Genomic DNA, 26,533 nt, shown 5'->3' with positions numbered 1-26,533 from the left:
AACTGTTGGCGATACAGAGAGTTCAGGAAAACTGAAAGCTTGCATCAGAACCACACCGTGATAATGAGCAACAACTCATACCAGGCCATATTTTAGGACCCACTCTTGTATCTGTGACTCGGCAAGGAGAGACTCATTTTCTCCCAATTGTTCCTTTAATTATCAGATTAGCTACCACAGTAACCAAGGACAATTAGATGACGATTGAATGTCATCATGTATCGCCTGTTTGCGCTTGTCGTTGAGTGATGGCAGAGCTGTTGCTATCCACAATCGTCAGCAAGTAGACTGCCTTTCATTTGTAGTCAGACAGCACAGGGTAGATCATTAGCAGTGTGTGGCGCTGCTGCTTACCTCACCAGCTCTTTTTTCTTGTCTTACTCCATGCTCAGCAACATGCTACAACTCTGATAACATTTCAGATGCCAAACCCCCCGTTCCCTTTTTTCCGTTCCTCCTCCTTCGCATTGGCCTTGGGAATAAAGCCTCCACAAACCCAACAACTCGACAAATTACAGCTACTTTTTATGTTAGGGATAAGTACATATTATTACACAAATCATGCCAAAGTTTATTGTCAAGGAATTATCCAAAACCTAGTATGCAATTGTTACTGTGCCAATATACAGATGTGCTGCATGCTGGTTTATGGTACAGTGTAGCATAAATTGCTTTGCAAATGCAAATGAATCTCAGTATTTTGGAGCAAGCTTGTGAACTACGTGCCTGACATTTCACTGCTCTGGTGTTGTACCATTGCTGTGCTTTATTTCACAGCTAGATGTGTGCACTGTCTGCTGAGAGTTAGAGCATAGATGAAAAACTATCAATAGGCGACCAGTGGGTGCTCTGTCTCCTGGGAGTAAACAGTAAAGATGGTAAAGGAGGCCATCCCAAGGTCCATGCAAGCTGGTCTTAAGTGGACTAAGTCTGCCCCTTGTGCACATTTCTAACTTTGTGAGAATGTTGTCTGAAAATCCCTGAAGTTCCAGTCTCCAAACCCCTTAATCCTCCCTAACTCCATCGTCTCGGATCGAGGAGCATGATAGAAGGTTTCAAGTGAAGGCTTAACCCAGGTTTAATAACCAGAGCATGTCCGCGAAGCAGAACACCTCGTCATATGACCAGACACCAGAATGCAAGCACGTACACACTCACAAACCTCACACACACACATAAACGCACAGCCTCTGAGTCCACAGGAGAGGCTCAGAAAGCACTCCTCAAAACAAGAGTAATACCCAGGTCTCTGCAGAAGAAGTGGAGAATAAAGTCAGCAGCATACATGCATCTGGTTCTCACAAGCACTGACACACATCTTACCACCAAGAGCATTTATCACATAAGGAGCAACACCAAAGACACACCTCAGACAAATATGAAAACGTGTTAATAAAAGATGCACATGAAAAAAAAAAAATACACTTAATGCACTCTGAAACATGCACACACACAAACACAGATGGTTTTTAAGAGGGGAGGAAGGGAAGCTACTCAGGTGCTATCAGTTGAAGTACAGGACTGCTGGACTCAAGTGCTTGCATACTGTATCTTATCTGCCCTAGACTAGCACTTCACAGTATTAATATCATACTTCACTATCCTGGGAGCCTGCATCCATCCTACCCATGATCCTGTTCTGAGCTATAGCCAGAGGCAGGGATTACATAAAGATGAATAAGCAGTCACTGTGGCGAAAAATAAAAGCTCTAACGCACACAAGTCTAGGGAAGTGTCCAGACACCCAGACAGAAAGCTGTGCAGTGGCTCTGCTTTTTCAAAGACATCCCGAGATATCTGGGCAATGTCAATGTGTGTAAATGGACGGACTGCAAAAAACCTCCACAGAAACAGAGGAGAGGGCTTTTAAGTGGACTCCATAAGTCAGCACTCCCTTCCTCTTTAACAGAGACACGCCATTTACTACGTGCAAGCACACTGAGAGGAAATCTGAAAAAAGGCAAGAACAAAGAGGATGTCAATGTGAACAAGCTGTGTTGAGAACATCTGATGCATTTTACTCGTTAGGGAAATATCAATTTCACTAAAGGGACCCACACAAGCTACGTCTTCTGAATAAGTATTTTATGTTGCGTTTAAAACCTTGTTCACCAATGCTCTGCGCTTATCACTTTGTGGTGCAATTTCCTCCTTAATTCCACCCGTGACAAAATGATAATGTGGATGATAAGATACGGAGTGGGGGTCACTAGGAATCACATGGGAATCAAATTATCTCTCGCTCTGTTCATTTGAATTCTCCTTGTCTCAAAATCTTAAACGGTGTCCAGCTTTGTCTTCATACTATATCTTCTGTAAGAAGACAGCAGACAGACGGAGGGATGACAGGGGTTCGGATGTACTTTTGGAGGCAATGTCCCCACCGTCTTCCCTGGCCCAGTGGGCTGTCAGAGACGGGTGGAGCACAAAGTGATTGATGGGACTCTGGGCAGATTCCTTTACCCACGTCTGTACACCTGCCCCTTTAGCTCATGTACAGAATCACAACACTCTGCTAGACATTGTTCACCAGAGTGTAGACACACTGACAGATTGATGGAATCAAACACACACACACACACACACTCGCATGCACACACACACACACACACACACAAACACAACTCACGCACTCCCCAAACACAGCAGGTCTTGCCTCACCCAATCTTGTTCTTCATCCTGATATAAACCAATCCATTCATACTACTGTCTCTCACTCTGCAGGATGTGTGTTCTCTTTCGGCTCACTGCCAGTGTTTGCTGTAAAACAACACAAAGCAGCTAAAACTCTGTCAAAAAGCTGTCCTGCTTCGCTGCTCTGGCTCTTATCCGCTGCTACACTGCACTCGTTCCCATGGTGAGCGTTTTGAGCTCTTGGCCTCGCATATTGCCAGCAGTATTAGTGTTGGTAGGGGAGGGCTACGTGTTGGCGAGGTTGTGCTTGTGTGTTTGTGCATACCGTGCTAAAAGATCCCCAAATCAGTTTGACGTTTGACACATTTTTACATGACTGAAAGCGACATGAGCATCGTCTTTCTCTTCACTGCAGGCAGCTGTCACTGAAGCGAGGGACAACTGCCAATATCTGCCAGGACGTGTCTTACGTATTTTAACATGGTCCACATTTTAAGGCACGTATTCTGGTCACTGAGTGCAGGATGCCATCAGAGGCACCATGCCTTTATTTTTTTTATCACAGAAATTCTCCATTGAAAATGGCATTTTGGTTGACCAAACACAGAAAATAGATGCTGCAGGTTTAATTGCATGGATTGCATTGATTTATGCAAACACCCCGCAGTGCTAAATATGCTAGGTTCAACAGGACACACGCAACATGCATTATACAAATAAATGTCTCTCTGCATATATGGATTGATAGAAGACTAATTGAAAGGCAGCATTCGACTGAAATAGCCATGGACAACAGAAGACATGCAGCAACTATTCAGAGGAAGATACACAAAAAAATAAACCATCATTTATCAAATGCATGTACGGGGATTTTCTCTGAAGCCAACACATGCCAAACTTTGTACACTGTTGTGAAACAGTTTTCTTAGCAAGACAGAGTTCAGCTTTGACATCCACACTGACTTACACACACACAAACACAAACACACACCATTGGGCTTCAAGATTGTGGAAGGGGCCTGCATTCCAACATGAACCAGATTGGAGAGGAGGCCAAGGAGAGTTTCAATTCAATTCAATTCAGTTTATTTTGTATAGCCCAATATCACAAATTACAAATTTGCCTCAGAGGGCTTCACAATCTGTTTGTGGTGTGGAGCCCACGCCTCCGCTGCCTGTTGACTCATGACGCAGACCCTGGCTGTGCCATTTGCACCAATTTGCCCTGAACCTCCCTGAGACAAATAACTGCCACGGAGCTGTAACACACTCTGCCTTCAGTCCCCTGGCAGCTTGCCAGCACACTCACTGCTGCTTCTGCTCTGGGTTAGCCGTCCTGATTTGTTCTCCTTCTGCTCTTGCTCTCTTTCTCCTTCTCCTTTTCTGTGTCTCTACCCCGTTCACTTTTTCTCATAGTATCATTGTATTATTGGATATTGCCGAGCAGAATAAGGAGGGGAAAAGGAGTCCACACGGTACCCAAAATGACAAAAAACGGAGGGAGAGACGTGAGCAAGTAATAATCAAATAAATAAAACAACAAAAAACAGAATTGATTCAACCGTATAAGAAGTTAATGAAAGGCACCATGAAAAATAAATAATTACTGTGGCACCAGGTAGTGAATGAAGCAGTTTCAGTCACGGGCTATTTACATTTCAGTGGGTAGCAGTGGAGAAATAACGAGGCGTAAAGAGGAGAGTTAGGTGAGGGCAAGTTCAAATTAAAGTCAGATGTCATGTGTCAAGAGCATAGGTCTGGTTTCTTTTTTTGGGGGGGTGGGGGAGCAGATAAATATTAAGACCCGATTCTTTAAGAGCCGCATTTCCTGCAAGAGAGACAGAAGTGTCCTCAGATCAGTGGGTGGTGGCCATGAGGCTTTTGGAGTGGCGCATGGCAGTCAACTGTCCTCCGCTCTGCAGATGACCCCTAATCTGTCAGGATGAACCTTGCCTCTTTCAACACTTCCGGAGCCCCGACCTCCCCCCAGTAATCAGAGGGTCAGGGATACCAGCTAGCTGCACACGGTGACAGAGATTTCACATGAGCATCAAGATCAATGAGATTCTGAGATAAACTCGGCTGACTGGAGTTATATGCAATGGGCCAAATTCAAGTAAACACCCCTTTCGCTTCTGGTGTTAGTGGCTGTAGAAAGTAAACTCTGCCTGTGTATAGAGGAGCCTGTGTGTGGATTCAAGGCCTACAGCCAAACGTGTGCGGTCAGCACTGTGCAGTCAGCCAGGCCACTAGGCAGCAGGCCCTGAGGTTATCGCCTGCTCAAGTGGAGCACTGGGCCATCCATTACCTCTCTTTACTATCTCTGCATCCAGGAAAAGGGAAACAAGCTATTCAGAGAGCTTCTCAGGGGTCTCCTGGGTAAAGGAAATTACTGTGACAGAGCACAGTATTCTGCACACATATTGTGCCAGTGATTACAAAATACGTGAGTGCATTCTCTAACAGATTAATGGTTTTAGAGAAAACACGAATGGCATCTAAAGATGCACTGGTTATGGAAACAAAGTCCAAATGTTTCAAATACTTTTTGAGTAACAATTTCAATGTGGCCTTTCTGTTTTTGGTTCCCTATCAACTGGAAGTTGTTGAGCACAAAGGAAGTTCATTATTTGATGTTGACATCTCTAATACAAAAAAAAACAATTAGACAATAGGAAAATAATCCTATTTAAGCGTGTTTTAATACGCAAGTCAAACAGGATTCAGGGTAAATTAGCCCAGGCTTTGGGTAAAGATGCTGAGACAGAGAGATTGTGGGCTGTACTGTACATGTGGTTAATGATAAACCAAACAAACTGGGTTAGTACTCCTAGCCTGGCAAAACAGGACTTGTTGAAACTTGGATTATGTTCACAATCGCTGTTGAGTAAGGGGAAACTGTAAAAGCCAGGCTCTTAGAATAACATCGACAAAAAAATGTGTTTTTAGCTTTTAAAGTGAAAACGTTAGAGGCGGCGGACTAGGCAAGGTAAACACAATTAAAACCACAACTTCCTTCTTTGGAGCTTCATTGGAAGTTAAAAGCCAGGTTGTTCCCTTAACTTACACTGAGTAAAACAATTTTTGAAAATGTCTACAGTGTTTAACTCATAACAGTTAAGGTATGACAATCATGCTTATTGACAACATAGCATCCAAAGGGCCTTAAAACGTTTCTAAAATGCCCTTCATGAGCCAGATTAATGTCTTCAAGTTTCTTCACTCTGCAGTTTAAATTAAGTCTTGGAAAGACAACTTGTTTGTTTCTGGCCTGTTTTCTACGACCTTTATTCTTTGGCGGGGTTCTATCCCGGTTGCTCCGACAACATAATTATATGTAGTTAGGCATGAGCTGCAGAGACTGGAGTGAGAGACACCAACTAAGCGAGGAGGAGAGAGAGGGCTGGAGCACAGTGGCTTGTCATTATGGGTCCGTTTGAACCTTGTACAGAATGGGCAGTCCAAACTTGAGACTGAGCCAATGGTACTCTGGTCCTCACAAGTCCTGCCAAGTGTCTTGTTTTTCTACTTGAGAAACCCACCTAAACACTGTATATCGTGTACTACTAGGGAGAATACGTCTAGCATCATGACCTATGGACAGTTATATTGTATATTTCTTATATTCACTAAGGTAGCTTGGATAAAAACATTTAAATTGTGCAACACTGTGATTGTTATTTTGAGAAGTTTGGCTGGCATTAGATATTGGAGGACATATGAGGACACCTGAAAGGAGACAGCCAAGCTCATGGAATACATTATAAAACCAATATTATTATAGGGAAATCTGTAATGGTCTTCTCACCAATTTCACTAAGCTGACATTTAGGATGGAAAATATTGAAAAAGGCATTAAGAGCAGAGCAGTTTGTGGCATCTGGACTCTCCAGACACCTTTCATAAAAAAATACACAGCACGCAGCTCTACTCTATCTGACCAACGCCTCATACCCAAGACCATCACCCTCTAACAGCCTGAAGCCCATGCCCAGCCCAGCAACCCCCCAAACCCCCTTCAAACACACACACACTTATTTCTCTCCTCATCTTGATCTGATTACAGTGAGCGGGTTGGTGACAGACTCTGGGCATGCTTGAGGGGCGGCTGATATCTGAGCTCTCCTCCTCAGCCTTCACTCTCAGCCAGTCAAGAGAGCAAAGAGATAATATGTATGACGATCTGACCTCACCAACGACAGCAGCCTTTAAAGAATCATGGGAACAAATTTGTCAACACAGGTCACCACTCACAAAAAGACTAAATGGTTTAGAAAGATTATTTTCCCTTCATTCACACCCGCCAAATATACTCCCAGCTAATATGTCTCCACGACTGCTTGTTGACACTAGAGATGCTTGAATCCACTTTAGATCAAAGCCAGCCTGTTGTTGCATGAGTGTGGCAGACCATAAAGGGAATAGTTGATACTTCAATGAAATGAGTGGGAAAGCTCCTTATTAAAAGATGACAAAACACGGATGCAATGATTGCATTCCTTTCGCTATATAACCTCATATCTATCTCTCGGACAAAAGATAGAAACAGGGCCAAAACAGAAAGAGCTTTGTTCCTATTGTAGCTCCTGACCACCTACCATGGGCCCTTTAGTGAAGCACTCACCCTGGAATGATCAGGCCACTTCTCCCCAAGACTCGGCAGCCCTACTGAGACCGCTGGGCCAAACACATCCTGCCCATCTCCTAAGAGATTATCCAACTCAATGAACACATTGAGCACAGAAACACTGAAGGAAACTGGAGCCTGCTATTCAGCGGCATCTCAACCCATTCACACCCACGGTAAGGTCGAAGAAGAAATAAGAGGATGTGTTGCACTTACTGGCTACTTCCAGCGAGGCGTTGTGGCTCACTGCCTCTCCCAGGTAGTTGCGGGCAACACAGACATAGGAGCCTTCGTCCGGTTTGCTCCGTCGTCCGTGGACGATGCGTAGAAAGAAGAGGGAGCCGCTTGGTAGCAGCATGCGCTGAGAACGGGGATTGTCCCTGTCCGTTTCCACCCGCTCTCCATCCTTGTACCACTCCACTGTCGGGGTCGGCCGCCCCTCCGCTTTGCAGTTGAGAGTGGCGGGCTCCCCCTTGGAGACAATCAGGTCAGATGGATGCTCCACTATCCGGGGTGCAGTGTCCTCTTGGCGCAGACGGGATCCTGAGAAGAAATGACCAATATGAAAGTTTATATATAGGAGGATTTACAGTGTTGAATGGATTCCAAAGTCCTCTGTTATGATGAAATATGTTACATAGGACTTACATGCCTGTTGTCATGGACTCTTTAGGACAGTTTTAAAGGCAACTATACCTCCCTCTGGATATATGTAATTAACATAGCAGGCATCCTTGAAAATACCCAGCAGCAATGTGTTAACTATGCAGGGTTAGTATTCCATTCAATTCTTAAGAGTTCAACCTATATTCATGTTCATGCTCTAATTATTTACTCCTGGGAGATCTTTTTTTTTCTCTCAACATGTTAGGATGAGAAATGTACTAGAATTGATATTGGTGCTCCACAAGTATGTGTGCTTCCTTATTTCTCTACAAAATATACTGATAAACTACATTAATATATGTCATTTACATAAAGACAATATCATTTGAAAGAAGTGGAACTTATTATTTCAGGTCCAATAACAGATACTGCTGATGTGAGTAGTGAAGACCAAATAAACTACCATTTTGTGAGAGAAGTAACCCTTTAATTACAGTAATAGCTCCTTTATTTAAGCTACGCTCTGCTCCAGCTATGCGACTCCGTCATTTTTCAGATCAGAGAGCAAAGAAGAAAAAAGGAGGCAACAGTAAACAGGAATACCTTTAAGGTAAAAGGAAATTAAAAGATACATGATTAAATATGGATGGAGTACATATCTTTGGGACGATGAAAGAGAAGGAGTGGAGATTACTCTGTTAAAGAAAGACACAGGGGCCAACAGCAGTGCCAAGGGGGTTAACACCTCAGTGCTATCTCAGGCCATTACTAATGGTCTCCAACCAGTCAGCTGTGGCTATCAAACCTGCTTCACATGCAAATTAGCTTCCTGTTGTTAATTCCTGTAGGGTGGGACTTGATGGCTGTGAATGCATTGTGTGCCTCCACACAATAGTATGTATGTATGTGTGTGTGTGAGAGAGACAGAGAGATAGAGAGAGAGACTTTCCCCCACTTGCTCTCCCAGCATTGGCCTTTGGAGCTCATTCAGAACCAATTAAAAATAGTCTGGTGTAATTGGCGGCACAGGCCTCCAATTAATTTACCCAGCATCCCGTGAACTTGCCACGCTGCCTCATTTCTGTGCCCTCCACCCATCCCCCGCTATCCTCCAAAAAACATTGCTGAGAAGGCATCTTTTCATGGTCGCCATATATTTTTGTAAAAGTCAGCATAATCAGTGGCAGCTCCATGGAAAGATTAATCACTTCAATGCAAATGTGTGGCGTGGTCAATGGAATTTAATTAATCCAGTACCCCAATGAAGGACATCATGATCAAGTAATTCTTAGACTACCGTTAATGACAGGGGCAGACTTTATTATTTTGTTTTTTTTGTTAGTGGCAACACATGAAATAAGAAATCCCGGTATTTCTGCCTGTCATTCTATAGGTATTAGAAAAACATATCTGTAGAGATTAAAGAATTTGTGGGAGACGGCATATCAAGCGGCATATCAAGCCTTAAGCGGGAGGGAATGTCTGATGCTGAATAAAGTTTATTAAAAATGCATGTCTGTGCTTCCTGGCTATACCTGAACCACTACCAGGCTAATCAACTTCAATGTGTAGCCTGCTCTCATCACAAGCTTTTGAACCTACAGATCATATTGCGCTAACGAGGCCGTATACTGGAGCGCAGAGCTGAGCTAACACTCTTTACTATGCTACCGTACACCATTACCACCACAGCACTGCACCACTGCCCTTCACCAGACAAGGCTGGCTAATATGTTTTATTAAAGAGGTCTTTGAAGTGCTCCGCCACGATCTGCTCAGCCCGTTCCCCTCCTGATTTAGAGAGCTCCTCTCTAATTTGAAATGGTCTGATGTTTGGGGTTTTATGGGGGGAACCATTAACTATTTAGATGTGGCCCACTGTGAGGAGAGCTGTGCAGCAGGGAGCGCTGTGTTTGATCAGCGGCTGTTTACTGTAGACGATTACAACGGATATGCATGATTAAGAAGCGGACTGAAAATACAATAAACAGGTTACAGTATCCTGTTACGGGGGAGATGGTAAAGCAGGTGTACACACATTCAGCGGTTCATGCTGAACTCTAATAACTGTGGGATTCCTGAGCGGTGAGTGTGTGCGAGAATGTATCAGTTACATAGTGCTATTATGCTTCCCGTGTTCCTGATTTAATTCATTGTGTGTGAGTGTGTGTGCGTGTGTGTGCGTGTGTGTGCACGCACATTGCTGTGCTGATCCCCATATAGACATTTTGAGTGACCCCAGTTTCTTCAGCTCCATTACCAAGAGATGCAGGCGGTGTGATGAGTCTATCATGATGGCACACACACTGTTATCTCCCCCTCTACAGGTGCTTGCTTTCAGAAGACGACTGACCAGATAACTTCACTCCTTCCCTACAACACGCTCTGAGCACCAAACAGAAACAAGAGAGGAGCAGAGGGCACACTTCACTCCCGAGACGAGCTGTTCGCCGTCTCTTTCTCGCTTCCCCTCCCTTTTATTTCAAAGCGCTGCCCTTCCTTCTCCTTTGCTGCTTTTAAAGCGCCCTCACTCCTACTCTCGATCCCCCTCTCCTCCCCCTTCCTCGCTTCCAGACAGAAAATGTGAGATGAGCTAATGCAATACACAGCCTCACCGAGGGGAAGCTGGGACTTCTACTGCAAGGATCTGATCGATTGGTGCCTGAGGCAAGATTCTCCTTCTCCCGTAACCCTCTCACTTGCTAGAGCACTGTCTTTCTTTTCTCTCATGTATTTACACACACACGCACATACACACACACACACACACACACACACACACACACAGAGTTAAACTATGCGTGAGGGAGCCGTTGCTTGCTGTGGAGGTGATTAAAACGAGGACTTTTCTCTCAATGCTAAAAGCAATCTCGGTAATGAACAGCAAACCATGAGAGCCCAACAGCAGCAACAAGCACACTGAATTAACAGCCTCAGACCCTTTCGCACAGCCACCGCAACGGTCCAGACCCAGACACTGACCCATATACTCACACAGTATCTGTATGCATCCTAGGATGCATGAAGACCTCTGGCGTATTTGCCCACTCTAAAACAAGGCTATATCCCCGGTCCAATCATTGATGGACAGGGCATGATTGTGGGATTTGCCGGGTTTCTCAAGAAACCAAGGTCACTCGACTGCCCATTAGATCACTGGTCATACATTGCATATTAACATTATGGCTACCAGCTACATATTGATTCATCCGTGTCTTGGGGCTAAACTTGATTTTCACCCTACAACACAAGTCGATTTACTGTGGATCTATACTATAATATGTAGAAGAGATGACCTGTTACTGATCATGTAAATAGATCATAGATCATATTTGGGGGTGCTGAAAGACATCATACTAATATCAGGTGGCGTAAAAAATCAATTTAATTCTATAATTTATCAACATCAGTTTACAAAAATGTTTTTATTTAAGGAGAGAAAGAGGAGCGAGACATCGCCTGGACACAGGTGGGAGAGACGTAACTGTAGACGTTATCGTAGTTCAGAAAAATGCAGCGTTCAACCAGCACATTCAACCAGCTGTTTTGTTAGCAAAGACATCAGTCTGCATTGTAGCTTTTACACTATAGCTATGACAAGAATAATTGCATAATTGCATATTGCAACAGTTAGTATTGGAAGAATTTCACTGGGAACATTTACTGTCAGAGAAACAGCCGAGATGTCAATTGCAAGAAAATGCAATAACATCTTTTGTTTGTGGCACTCCAAAGCTTACGTGTCTGGGAAGCAGCGGTCAATCTAACGACTCTGCCTAAAAGCATTAAAAGACGGCCCTTGGAACTACAACCTAGACTCTGAGCGGCCTCGGGACAAGAAACAGATAGACAGGGTCAGCTCCGTCAGAGATAGGGTCATTGCCTAAACAAAGCATGTTTGCCCTATTGCAATTAAAAGCTGGACGACATCAAAAGTGCAGCTTTTTTTATTGCTAATCACTTTCTGCATGAAGATGATTGAGAGAAGCAGAAACGCAGGTCAAAAAAACAGACAAAAAACATCACCTATAGTGGAAGTAATGAGTTCAGGTCCAATGATTTCCTGAGCATAAAAAGCCGATGTCCCTCTGTCTCTCACAGCTCTAGTGTGAGGTAGAGGAAAGTAGCCAGGCACCTGCCCTTTACCCCAAAGAACTCACAGGGGAGAGGAACAGTGAGGCAATTTAGATCTGCTGTCACTCAGGTCTCGTGGGGTATAGGGAGACGGGATAATGTGTCTACTTCACAGTGCTGGGTCATTCAGTCCAATTCTCGCTATAGAACAAACGATCCGCCTTGGATTGCATGTGTTTATATCGTGGTAAAGTTTCATTGCCTCCATAAAGATTCTCAAGGTAACAGAATCTCAAAAAGGCCGATGCTGAAATTGGGAGGGGTTGCCGTAGCCTGAGCCGTATCATCACACCTCATATGGGATGTCCAGCTGAGCACTGGCAAAGATATGGAATATAGGTCTGTGATAAGGAAGGCCAAGCACAGTAGGGCACTCCCTATCTGCAGTCCCTTTAATCTGTGATTAGGGGACTTAAGAGGGATTTATGGCAGAGATAAGAGCAGAGGGCGAGTCCCTCTGGGTAGCCAGGCGGAGACCGGAGCCACGCCTGCTCGGGACGCTGCCAATAAACGACTGAAAGCAACTGAAAAGGCACCCTTTTCTGTTGAATTAGAGGAGATAAGGGAGAGAGAGGCCATAGATAAGAGGGAGAAACAGAGGGAGAGACGGAAGCGGAGAAAATAAGGCCAGGCACCTTACTCCTGCTGATCAGATGACATTAACAGGAAAGAGAAACTGACTCTGTTTCTGTTTCAACATCAGGATCCCAGCTTGGAATGCTCTGCATGAATGACTTTGCCAGTTGCATCAGATCAGACCTGTTTTTAATGTTACACAAGGCTATCACTTACACTCCTAAGAGGCAGGATTAGAGCCCCATGTGTGAGTGTGTATGCGGACCCGGAGGTGGGGTGATGGAGGGGGGTGATGGATATCTTTATGGCCTCTTTCTTTCCTCATCTCTTTGTCTCCATTTACCAAACAGAACGGGGTACGGTTACCTCGCTGATAACACAGCAGCACTTGAGAATTGATATCAATTTTCAAAAAATAGTACAGCCGTCCAATTTTTTTTATATCAAAGCAAACCTGAAACTCACTACCTGAGAGTTTACACAGAACACTGCCACCCAGCACTAAACTGTTTGATTGTTTATCTGTATTTGCTGTTTTAGAGACTAAGTCCACACAATCACAGATGATTACAAAGCTCCTATTGATGTTTAAGTGAAATATGGCTTTGGCAGACAGTAATGCAAACACGACACAAAGCGCCTTTGTTATGATTGAGGCTGAGACATTGAATAAAGTTGAGGAAGTAATCAGAGAAAAATACACAGACTGTCGTGACTCTGCAAGGCTCCAAACACAATTCATCATTTCATTTTAAACAATAGGAAGGTGTGATACACAGAGAAGTTACCATTGGTTAAAAGTAGATCAATGGCAAAAGACAAAACTTGCTTCAGTTTTCAGCAGTTTTGTAAATGGGGACTAATAAAATATTAAAATCAGTGCCATTGTCATTGCCTTTGATTGTGCTGATGCTCATTTGTCATATACAGAGGTGCCAAATCTGCTGACGTTACCATAAACAAGCAACACTCCCTTCCATGGATAGGGCCACAGGTTATCTGCAAACAGACCTTCTGGGGCTGTGGTATAATTACTGTCCCTGGCCCTGAAGCACTAGCCCCAAAACTGTCTGTGTCAGCTGGGAAACGCATCCCTGCTCCCCTGGCAGGCCAGGCCCGGGAGTAAGACAGCCCCAGCAGAGTGCTCCTTTGGGAGGCTGGAGTCCATCCTGCTCTGGGGCCCCCGTCTGGAGCTCCGACAATGGGAGCAGTATTTCCACTTGTTCTGCAGGCTTTCCCAAACACATTTGAAAGACACAAGGCGTGATCACAATTATGACAGGAGGAGCGCTGATGCTCATGAAAAACCTCTTAAATCAACGGAAGACAACAAAGACATCTTTGTATTGTCTATCTTAGAAAAATCATCTATTTTTTGGTTTTAAGCTTATAGATAAAAGTTATTGTTAAACAGTGGTTGATTCATTAGCAATATGAATAAAGCCTTCCTCTCACACTTAAAATATCCATAGCATTCTCACATAAATTGTAAGCAACATAACAACAGGGAGTAACTGTGAAAAAACAATGACACCGAGAAGATATATTATGCAAAAATGAATTTTCAACAGAAACCCAGGGGACACAATTGTGGATGAGTTGTAGCTCCAAGCAGCCCCAGTGAGTGCCATTCGACACCAATGAAAGCTGTCAAAGTCTGCAGAAGGCCACGAGGGCCGAATTCATTCCTGCAGGATAAACACAGTTCCTATGCTTTATTATATCCATTCACCGAGACAAGCAGGAAAGATGTAGTGCAAAAGACTGGAATGCTTGTTAGGAAGACGCCTGTCAAATTGGCTCCAGAGTCGGTCTGTCTGTTCTGTGTGCATGTTAGTCTGTCTGGTATCTATCTATCAGTCTATTAACTTGTCTGTGTATGACCTTGAGCAGCCCTCTCAAGTTGACCTTGCATATTCACAGCAATGACCTAAGGAAACTCGGCTCGAACTTCTTATGAAAGAACTCCGACATCGGTGTCAAGGAAGTCATTCCTTCTGCGGAGCAGAGAGCCGGGGAAAGGAGCAGTGATTAATATGTGCCAGGTTTACACCCTCTAATAAGAAGCCTCTGTATGTGCCACAGTCAAGGTTCAGAGCATAGGTGGGGATTACAGAAAAGAAGCACCAGGGAGCGTGAGTGGGCAATTACATCTTGTTTTTGTTTTCCGACATTGCCAGTTATTAATGAGGTTTGACCAGTGCGTTCTCGGTGATACATCAAAGCATCCTGCAACAGCAGGATAGGAGAAGCCGGGGTAATTGAATATGCTGCTACATTTATTTCCCAACAGGGGACAGCAGGCGTCTCACTGCTGACTTGGTCTTCCATCAATTGCTAGAGTTGATCCCTCAAGAGATTAGTAAATTGCATTTCAGCAAGAAAAAAACAACTTGATATGTAGTTAATAGTGTGGATTATAAACATAGTATTAACACGTGTATATGGGTACGGTTGTTTCACACTCTACATGGAAACAGCACTGCAGGTTTAATGTAAACAAAACTGTATGCTTAAATCAATTAAACCTGCCGTGTCTGCTCAGTTCTGCATCCATTAAATCCGGTGCAATGGTCTGCTCCTCCCAAGGTCAGTCTCGGGAATGTCTGACTGGCAATGAGGGGACTGGATAGGTGGCTGGGAGTGGAGGGGCGAGGAGGAGGAGGAGGAGGAGGAGGAGGAGGAGGAGGAGGAGGAGGAAGGACCAGCACACTCAGCTGGCACAGCCCAGCCAAAGGGAGTATGGCATTTGGGCTCGGTGCCAAGAAAAAGAACAGCTCTGAAGAGATGCCAAAGTGAATCGGGGCAGGCACGGCCAAAAAGCACCTAATGCTTTTTAAATGTTATTTAGTTGATGGCAGCGGCTGATACCGCTCTGCCATTGGACCAGTGTTGTGTTACAGTCCCTGAGAGCAGAGACGATGACCTTATGTAGGCTATTCCAAATGTTCGGCCAAACACATTCTAAAGCAAATCTCAGACAGCTGGGTGTTGAAAGGGAATTCCAGTTACAGCATTCAGACGAGGGTACGGTAATGCCTCAGTGCAGAAACTTGGCACATTTCCTTCTTGTGCCCTTTAGGTTAAAAGGGTAAGCACGGAGCACATAACATTGGACCGTCAATGTGTGAAAGCTTGTGTATGTGCATGCACATATGTGACTTCATACCACTGCACTGGAGCTGGGGATAGAAGGTATTATTAAAGCGAAACGTGGCTCCCAGAGGCATAGCGTAGGTTAAGACTCAGTGGAGCCAGTTTCTCATGTGGCAAAATCCCAGAGACACCAGCATGGCCTGCTGAGTGGGGCATGGCCCGAGTCCAGCCAAATGGAACACAAATCGCCCCAAACTGTTCGAAACCTGGCCTGGAAAAATGAGAGTGGGATGTAAGGCATGCCATGTGATGCACAGTAAATATTTGGTCAAAATTAATGAAGGGGCGAAGTCTGCCAAGAAGCCTTTTTCTAGACGTCCACAGAGGGGAGACTGTGCCCAGTCTGGAAATAAAATTAAATTTCCTTCTGAAGACAACTGCTCACTGGCATGTCTGCTTTCCAGCACCCACTTACCACGTCCTCTCCTCAAAACACATACCAACTGTCCAGGTACTTACCAAAATACTGTTTTCTGTCATCCTTTAACTGAAATGACTTGGTCATGAATGTATCCCTTAATTTACATCTGTCAGTTTTCTACATCTGACAGCAGAAAAACTGTCGACGTCTCAAGAGCATTTCTAAGAAAACCTGTTTTCCTCCAGAGTTGAAGATGGAGGGGGGAGTAAGATCTGTGCGAGATAACAAATGCAAGACAGGAAATTTCCCGATCAGTTTAATAAGTAGAAATAACCACCCTGAGGATATCGTTCTCTTTCCACTGACACTGAACTGTATTGATTTCCCCAACTTCTCCCTTTAAAAGTATTCAACAGTGAGGCAGCAAATAAAGAGGCTTTTAAATCCATAAATGATGCTTAATTAGTGTCAATAAGGGTGTAGTCTGCCCTGTCATACTAGAATGCAAAGAAGGGAGGCATGAGATCAGCTCAATCAAAGTCAATGTGTAAAGAAAAGACTTCAGAATTCTGGGTCTACAAGATGACGACAGGATAGCCATCATTATCACTACAGCATTAAGCAGAGGTGGAGACAGAAGTGAGTAGTACGCTCTGATTAAAGGCTATAATAAGATGGGATAAACACCGTCTGTCAAGACTCAGTGTCAGAAGTAGTCAAGGAGGAGCAGTCATCACAGAGCACCTTCAGACATTTTGCAACAATGCCTTCTGAGTCAAAAAAAGGTGTGATTACAGAAGCCAAGTGCATGTTGGGAAATGAAGGTGTGGCTCTAAACCTCAAGTGCATTTTTTTTTATAGTTTGAACTATGGGGCTTCAGATTAAGACGTGGTGAAAGACACAAAGCAAAATTCAAAATATTTTTGCTTAAAGCCTGAAGAATTGTTATTATTGTTATTCAATTAGAGCTTTCACTGTAGGGGCGAGGAGAGCGGACGTGGGAGGGGGAGAAAGCGACTGCATAAGAGGGAGCATAGCAGAGTGGAGGGATACTGAAAAGATTTATGAAAAAAGGATTGATAAATAGCTCTGCAAGTCTCACACATTGAAAAGTACAGTTTAAAAGCTTTTGAAAAGGTAAGAATTCAGAGGCTTTTAGAATGAGTCGAAGGCATTGTTCCTGTTCAATAGTGGTGGCTCTTTTTACAGAAATGGCAACACACATTATCTCCAGCAAAACATAAATAATTATTAATTATTAATTTGTCTTCATTTCAATAGTCACAAAATGTCACCAATTTGCTGAAAGACCAGAGCGACTGGGTATTCACATGTTAAAAATGCACCCGGTTATTTGAAACCTCCTCACCATGGTTACAGATGAATGGTGGGAGCGGCTCCAAAAGCAGTCCTATAATAGTGAATCTCAAGGTCACTTTCTCATTAATTATGTTTTCCAGCACTTCCTCTTAAATAGAGCGCACCCTTCCTACTTTTATCACTGTCTTTGTGACAGAATCAGCCCCCGAGGAACGCGACATAAAGTTGCCGATGCAGCTCGGGATGAGAGTGGCTTTTCAACATGAATCTCCTAAAGCAATCAATCGCACTGTCTGGATGAAAATAATTATGGTTCAAAATTTGTAATAAACAGGAAATAATGTTTGGGGAATTTGAGCCTTCCCACCAGAGGGAATCTTAACTATTACAGTATAGCTAAGAGGGGGAGGAACCAAAGACATTAATCAACTAATTAGCAGTCTCTCTTTTAACTGCTAATTAAATCTCTCCCTCTCAGCCTCTTTAATGGTATTTTTCCCCCTGTCAGTTATAACCAAAGAGAGGTTTAGCATTTCAAAAGTGTATCCAGGCCTTGCAATGAGGGGGTAATAGAATGGTCACCGAGGCTGGGAGGAGGCCTGAGCTCAGGGAGGGGAGAGAGAAAAGAAGGATACTGGGGAGAGGCTGTCTTCAATGCCACCTCTCAGTCTCCTCAGTGGAGAAAATGAAAGGGAGGGAAGTCTGAGCCTTTTTTTAAATGCACAAGGCAGAGCACCGCGTCAGCATGGCTTCTCGGCCACAGCTAACGCCAGCCCCGGGGCAAGCCTTCTGGGAGTTCCTGAACGCGCAGAATTAAGATCCATCTCGGGATGTTGGCCGCGCTCCACCAAACCAAAACCTCAATGCCACACTGAAGCCTTGCACCAGGATCACTTATTCACTCAGCACTTTTACACATCGACCTCACCTCTCCCCAGATGTCCACCTTTAAAAGGAAAGTAAGAAGAAAAAAACAACAACACCACCAGCGTCTTTGCCCTCGCAGTTTTCAACCACTACCGCCCTAATCAGCACATTTGTTGCCACGAGGGACCAGTGAGAATATGCAATGTGAGCACTGAGAGCCAGATCAAGAGAATTCCCAGAGCTGGTGTATCTTGGTATGTTTGACTGCTTCGTCCTCCCTTTCGTCCTCCGCTCTTCCCCCTCCATCCCCCTTCCACACCCTGGGGTAGCCTTTGTGTAGGAGCCCCCCCTCCCCACCTCGAACACTCCTCAACACCCTCAGTCCCTCGTGAACCATTCTCTTCCCCTCCTCCATGCCTTACAATCGCGACACAATGCGGCCTCCGCAAACCCACAGGCCTTTTCTGCATGTCAGCCTGCTTTAAGAAAGGCCCTGCACTGACCAGCCACCAAAAAAAAGGCAAGTCTTAAAAAAAAAATTGGGCCAAAACAAAAAAAAAAGGGAGGGGGGGGGGATGGGTAAGAGGATGAAGAGATTCCTTAAGTCCCCTTTCGCCACCCCACACATACACAAACACACTCCCCACCTCTCCGCATTTCCTTCTCACTCACATCTATATAAGTGGAGTCATGGGGAAACTAATCCACGGTCAAGATAGATTAAGTAAACATGCATATACGATGTGGAATCAAATGTGGATTAGCATTATGCAATTTGCTTGTGTGTTGCTGTGTCTGCAATTCTAACGCTTTGCATTTTTCATACCAGTAAGCAAAGCTGCGGGAAGTCAAAGTGTGCCATTCGTGAACAGAGACAGAAACCAGGCAACACCTTTCATCATGTCATCACTACAGCACCGACTGGCAATAGGGAATGTTTGTCCTGCACGTCAACTGTCAGAACAAGATGCATTTACGATACCGACCGACCGACCAGTCGAATATCCTGGAGACGCCTGCTGCTTTCCAGTATCAGCCAGCTCCAGACTAAAAAGCTTATATGAAGTTATGTTCCGGAGTATTCTTAGTGCAGGCGGCTTAGCTCTGTCTGGCTATACGTTTGTGGAGCTTAGAATATTTGACAGACAAAGTGAGACTAGCTAAATAAGTCATAACAACATTATCAGCAAGCAATGAGCATAACTCTCCTCAGTTCCAACCGTCTAAACCGAAGCCTGGTGAGATGAGGAGTTTGAAACACCGAGGCACACGGGGATGTATCCTCAGTTTTATAAAATGAACTAAATCCTCTGGCTTTCCGTGCAGACATGCATATCAGTCAAGCTGCAGCCACGGCAAATTACAAACTATTGATGTCAGATGGATTTGTTAATTAATCCAATTAAGCAGCGCTTTTAGGTCATTAGGGGAAACGCAGTTGGGGGAAAGCAGATCATTAAGAGCCACCGCCTAATTATCTGCCCTAAAACAAACTGCTTTGAAATGTTTATCTCGTCAGTCATTAATGACTGAGACAGTTCTCATGAACAGGAAGGACACACGGGCTGCCCTCCCACATTCCGCCATGTGGTTTCACTAAGCCAAAGTCGGCCTAATCCTGGATCTTAGGGTGTAAAACCCTGCTTGATTTGGATTAGGATCACATTAATGTGAATTAGTGGAAGTTATAGATATATAGCTTCATGAGCACTGTCACCTTGCACAGGTGTGACATATTCCCACTCAAGGAAAAGAGACGACGCAGCAGACCGGAGGCTCTTTCTACTGCCCTCACACCACATCTGTTCGAAAAAAAAAAAGGATGAATTGGTTGGTCATTTAGAATATCGGGGCGTGATTTCACTAAACACAGTGAAAAACAGCAGCGAGAGAGCTTGAAGGTAGGAGGTTGGCTTTAATGAGCATGTTTTAAAGCCAAAGGAAAGGTAATCGTAAAGAAGACAGGAGATAGAGATGGCTCTCACCTGTGGTCTCTGCTCAATAATTGGCCCTGAATCCTGCTGTGTCCTGTCACGCCGTCATGATGTAGGAGGTGGAAGAGCTCAGCAATTCATCAGCACTTAAGAGTAAATTTGTCAAACCTCAACGGGTAGGTGCTGCCGGGGCTGGGGCTGATTACCAGGGCACCAATGACTCCCACAGCCCATATATTTATCAGCACCAGCACATGCTCACACTTATACACAGTGCAATGATTGTATATGACCAGCCAAAGAGTTTACAACCACATGGATGTACATTTTCTAAAAATAAGTACTGATATTTGCCTTAAAATTATATCCTGCCTGTTAATATATGTCATTCAAATCTCTTGAAAAGTAATCTGGAGAGTCCTTTTGAGTGCGAGGAGCTCAGACACCTCTTGACCTCATCTGATTGGTACCTCTGAGGTGAGTAAAAGGTCTGACTGGCACATGGAGGAGAGATAACAACCATTTAGTGTATGGCAGATCACCTGATAACAGGGCCGAGCATGACAGATGGAGGTATTAATTTGCAACCTTCAGACAGAGCAAGGCGGCAATAAGCACGTCAACACAAGTTTGACAAGGACAAAGGTCATCTCGTCTCTCTCCCTCTTTATCACACATGCAAGTGATATAAGAATACTTTTACAATCAGGCCAGCAATGTGGAAATGACCAGAGATGTTACTAAACACCATTAAGAGTTTGTTTAGGAGACTTGATACCTACATTACAATGAAGCTATTACCCCTCCAATTAGCAGCAACTATGAAATCTTTTCCTGGCAAGTGGTGCGTAATCCAATTTTCCTGACATGAGTGTCTAATCCACGACCAATCCTTTGAGTATCTGCTGTCCAGTCCGTCTCTATTAGCAGGCCCTATTCTCACGCCTCTACCAAGGAAACCTCCCCAGACATCCCCACAGCCGGGTGTAATTGGAAACCCTGGTGTCCGACGTCTCTCTCACAGGACAGGACCGTTAACGGCTCGGCCCGATCTCAGGGTCCGGCAGAGGGCGAAGCAGATGGAGGAGCCACCACCGAGCTCGAAACCCTCACCTATGACCCTACTTGCTGTTATAGGTGCTCCAGTGTTTCCCCAAACAACTGGGGTGTTACAGGATTTCCCCATCGCTATATCTCTGCCTCTCTACATGAAACAAAGATCCAATTCAGGAAACCAATTAGGAAGCATGAATAACATTTAAATACGGATGATGAAATAATTCTGCAGAAAGTCAGTGAATCTGGACGAACACAGCGACCGGATACAGAATGAAGACCTTTCAGTGTGAGCATTGTTTAAAGACCCCTAACATGTATAGTTGGGCAGAGAGACATCGTTTTTAGGAATAGCTAGACACAACCTAAAGGTTTTGGAGCTAAAATGAACAGTAAGAGTAATGTATTACTATTTCAATAAATAATATTGTGTGTTTTTTATATTGTGTGTTTTTTTGTTCTTAAACTTCCAATCAGTAGGGGCTTTGTACAAGCTTTTCTTTGTGTAAAATGACCCACTTGCTGCCATTCAGGGTGCACTTTTCCTAATGTCTTATAATGGGGTGGCAGGGATTTGCTTCCTCATAACTCAGAAGCAACTGACCTGGAAAACCCCAGCCATCATGATCCTGGAGCTCTATAAAGACGTCCATGTGATGGGCGAGGAGGAATAATGTGTGAGATAATAAGGAAGGATTCAAGCAGCGTCAGAGGACAAAGACAACCGAAACCAAGCAGGCGGATCTCCACACGCAGCTCAATAAATGTCATGAAGCTGAAATAAAACCAGACCAACGGCCACATGAAAAATAAGAGATGTAGCAGATTTTCATTAAAGAAACACACACACAGAATGTTGCACTCAGCAATAACATTCATGCATGGGCAGTATGGAAACATGGTCTCCACAGGGGCTCGTGCTGTCTGTATGAACGATGATAGCTGCTCTCTCCACTGATCCCACATGGCTCCAGCACTTTATGTGTGACTTTCTTTATGTGTGCTCTGCTCCTAAGAGTAAGACAACCCCTTCACCCTGAGGTTGTGCATATGTTGGTTAAGAGGGAAAATTGAATTGCCTTCCTCATTGCAAAGCATGAGACCGAGGGTTAGAAAACACTCAGTGCTTCACGCAAGTCCAATGTTCAAAAGGGTTTTGTTCAGGTTGGAGAAGTTAATGTCAACATGTCCTAGAGCAACCCTTTTCTTCCCTGAGAAGGCCTGTATTATGTTAGTAACACCTTTTAATACTTTTTTTTTTTTGGGTGCAATATTATTGATTGAACTGTTTTGTTCTGCATGTAATGTAGTCCAGTGTAATTGTTGTTTTAAGCTCTGTTGCATCACAAATAATGAAAGAGATTTTTTTCTAAATTAAACTTGCAGCTAAAATCCACATGAATGGCTCCAGCTCACAGACGACTTGATGACTGACTTACCTGAACACACATGGACAACTCCTAACAAAAGTACAAATCCAATAGAAGTTGGAGACATCATTCAACGACTCTCCTGTGAGAAATGGTCTCGTGTAATCCAAATTATTCAAAAGGCAATTTAGGCATCAGCTCCGTCATGTCAAAATAAAAGAAGAATCCAGAATTTAAAAAATGTAAAACCCAGATTTTAGTTTGAGAGTGCAGGAGCAGTGTATCAAGAGCTGCGTTTGGCTTCTTGGATGAGTGGAAGGCTTCAAAAGATGGAGAGGGAAAAAAAACATAATACAAAGAAAAGTTCTCAACAGTTTTAACACAACTCGAATATCTGAGCCGAGAGGACGGAGAGCTTCATCCCGCTGTGCAGTGCGCTCACACCACTCTCAACCAAACCATTTGCTTCCTTTGTGCTAGAAAAAAGAAAAAAAGAAAGGAAATCCTCTGTGACTCAAAGTGTGAGTCAAAAGTGAGTGAGATCGCGCGGTCGGTCGCCGTAGTCCACGCGGAAAGCCTCGATCCCTTGCAGTCACATTATTTCAGTCCACTTTTGAATCTGTCACTTGAGATCGGAAACTTTGCGAGTCCGTCCTGTGCTCCTTCATCCAACCGGATCCAGGCACAAGATCAGTGCAACTTTTCCATCACTTCCCCCCCCCCCGTTTCTCCTCTGCTGCGACTCCGATTGATCCTCGCGCGCGCGCGTCGCAGACCCCCGAACCTCAGGCGAGAGGGGGGAAACACGGATTCATATTCACAGCATTTCATTCAAGGGAAGCGGAGAGCCTCGTCAATTGGTATGCGCCTCTCTACCCCCTCCATAGACCCGGCAATGTTTCCCTGAGAAGAAATTTAACCTCTTCCCGTCTGGATCCCAGCGAGCGGCGCAGTTAACGCAGCGCGCGGCGGCCGTGTTTGCTTTCACTGTGTCCAATAATAAGAGAAACCTTATCAAAGTACTCGGACATGTTGTTTTTATTCTTAGAAAAGTAACAGCCTCTTCCAATTATATTCCTAAAGGGACTTTAGAGTATGTGTTTGGAACTTTACAGTTATGATATAATGTCTCTACCATACTTTAGGGGTTTGTTTTGTCTCCCGTGGTTTCATAGACCATTAATATTCCAGTATTACAAACTACAATAGCTATACATGCCATGTGTATCCTTCTGAAATATACTACAGGATCAACACAAAGTACATTTATCAAACTGCCTAAACATGATATATTGCCATTTTCATTTCAACACAACATGCCTCTGGTCTCCATGCAGGCCTGTGTTACACTGGACATTTACTTCCTAATGTTTCCGAGCAGCAGCACACTTCAAATATAATTTAAGAATGTATTATAATCTAAATCTCAAATGAACAGTGTGCCGTTACAGTGCATTAGTTCACTATGACTGCATATGGTTAATTGAAATCAGACTATTTATCGGATGATCCATGTTCCTAATTTAATAGTTTCCCCTATACGACATAAACCTGGGACTCAACCACATACAAATGTGTTTCTCATCTTTTTTTTTTTGTTGGACTCAAGACTTAAATGAGCACGAGTTTCTCTGCAATAGTGGGTTCACTTCAGCCTTTTAAAGCCCGTGCAAAGTATGTTCATAACCAACTTCAGACACAGACTGCTTATGTCAGATTGGGCAAGATCAATTGCTGTGCAAGTTATTTTGCATTAAAATATCTAAAATGTGGGGGGAAACATGAACGACTAAAAAAGAACAGCTGAATAGACTCAGCTCAGAGCTTGTCTGTGGCTCCACTAAACATTAGTTAGCAAACAGCGCCCTCCAGTGGTCGTTGACAGAACTAAACCAAGCAACCCTTTTATCGCCAGGAAGAAGTCCATATGTAGGCCTGTCTCAGCCTGGTGATGACACATTAATCATCAACACTTCTCAACGTGTGTCATGTTTCAATTCCTTCGAACATTTAATGAAGATCTTGTCCCAGTAACAAGCCCTCATAAGCATATCCTTTTTCAACCGGACCGCGACAACAATCCATTTAGCACTTTGTACAGCGAAACACACAAATGCAAGTACATCACAGCAATCATTAAAGTCCAGGAACAAGTTATTATCAAATAAACGAAAAGATGATCATCAAGAATCGTATGAATAGTTAAAAAAGATGCTGTTCACCAAAATATAGTGCTGTTTATCAACAATCACGGTAGATTCAGTACCCTGCTGTTTGCTCTAAATGTATCCATATTAATGAATTGAAACAATGAAAAGCCCTTGGATCCCCTTCAGTGACCATAAGTCTTATATGTGGAGTCTGCATGATGATGAATGCTACCCAACTGACATATTCAGACAAAAGTCTGCCTTTCAACTGTCAACATTTCTCATTTATCCATGTGTCCATTAAATTACAGTTTTACACACTCCATTCCCACTTGTTCCTCATGTGCTCCGTTTTCCTAAAAGCTTTTACTGCACTGGATCTGTAAAGTGGCTGTTCAGGTGAATACCACCAATTGAAGAATACCATTTCCTCTAGCCAGCAGCAGGGAGCTGAAACGTAGAAGCAATTAGCAACAAAGTCCTGAACAGAAGGGGAGGGTGTCTGTTAGGGCTGATTGCTACACGAGGATGTGAGCGTTTTGAACTTTTGATGTAGTAAAGCAGAGGGAAAAAATGAAAAAACTAAACTGTGTCACACAAAACAGACATTGTTATCACGGGGTCACTAACAGGCTCTAATCGCTCTTTTTCTCACATTATCTGTAAATAATAGAATGACAGCCCCACCTCTATGCACACATTTTCATATCTTAATGTTGTATCAAACCATTTTGTATTCAGCTGTGGTTTCACCCTTCTTCTATGGTTGTCAAAAAAGAAAAAAGAAAAGGAAAAAAAATCCCACATTAAGCAAGTGTTATGAGAGCGGAGCTTTGTGAACAGAAAGGCTCTGTGTCCTCTCTCCTTCACCTCCATCAGACCAGCAGAGGCAGGATAAAAAGACATATTGCCAAGGCTGTGACGGCAGCGGAGACAGCAGAGAGCGTTTAACACCTCGGCCAAATCGGTTTCACACAAAACAACTTTCAAGAATATACAAGGTACAGAAGGATAGAATTACCCCATCCCGAACTGCAAAGCACCACAAGGCTTTAATGCTTTAACAACCAGTAAAGACAACCAAAACACTGTTAGATGCTGTCAAACAGTTGTTGAGTCATTAGCCTTTGAATGACTATTATGTAATCTAGCACTATTTGGTACTCTCTGTGAAAGACCTGGTTATATTTGTGTGGTTTGTTTTGGGAGTGCCTCAATGTCTGGTGGTTTTGGTAAAGTCCAAAATTATAAGGCAGCCTTTTGCACCAGTGAGACTTCTGTAACCCGACGAGGCGATGGGCCCTGTGTGGACCCTTATGGTCTTTAGGGACTCCCAGCATGACCATCATGGCAAACAGCACCACCAGCAAACACACAATCTGCATGGTGATGTGTGTGGACGACACACAGCCAGTAGATGTGAAAGCATAGAGCTATCATAAAAAAACACACAGTTCTTGTTCGTTCAGGGGCTGCAGGCTGGTGTTCTTTGAAAAGTGGCGAATAATACAAATCCAATTCAAATATCCTCTTGAAAACTCTCCAAAAAAATGTAAACAAACCGCAAACATTGCCGAACTTCCCACCAAGAGTCCTTCATGCTGCTACCCTTGAGATCTGCCAAATACATAAACCCCTGCAGTCTTGGCGGGTCTCCTAAATCCAGTGACAATGTCCCCCCCCCTCCCCCAGAGTAAGATGGGATCTTAATGAGGGCAACTCTGTACACAATGTGCATGGG

At 43.9% G+C, this 26,533-nt stretch overlaps 1 protein-coding gene across 1 annotated transcript in view; it reads right to left on the bottom strand.

The window, feature by feature from the left end:
* robo1 (roundabout, axon guidance receptor, homolog 1 (Drosophila)) overlaps positions 1-22,782 on the bottom strand; it is a 121,350-nt gene extending 98,568 nt beyond the window's left edge. The window contains exons 1-2 of the mRNA XM_034549150.1: positions 22,712-22,782; positions 7,478-7,804 (exon numbers count right to left, since the gene is read on the bottom strand). Coding sequence (XP_034405041.1) covers positions 7,478-7,804; positions 22,712-22,772 — 388 coding nt within the window. The 5' untranslated portion in view covers positions 22,773-22,782. The remainder of the gene's footprint in view (positions 1-7,477; positions 7,805-22,711) is intronic.
* Positions 22,783-26,533: the final 3,751 nt, after the last annotated feature.

Source organism: Cyclopterus lumpus, chromosome 13, assembly GCF_009769545.1.
Source record: "Cyclopterus lumpus isolate fCycLum1 chromosome 13, fCycLum1.pri, whole genome shotgun sequence".
Classification (NCBI taxonomy): domain Eukaryota; kingdom Metazoa; phylum Chordata; class Actinopteri; order Perciformes; family Cyclopteridae; genus Cyclopterus; species Cyclopterus lumpus.
This window is presented reverse-complemented; position numbering and strand designations above follow the sequence as displayed.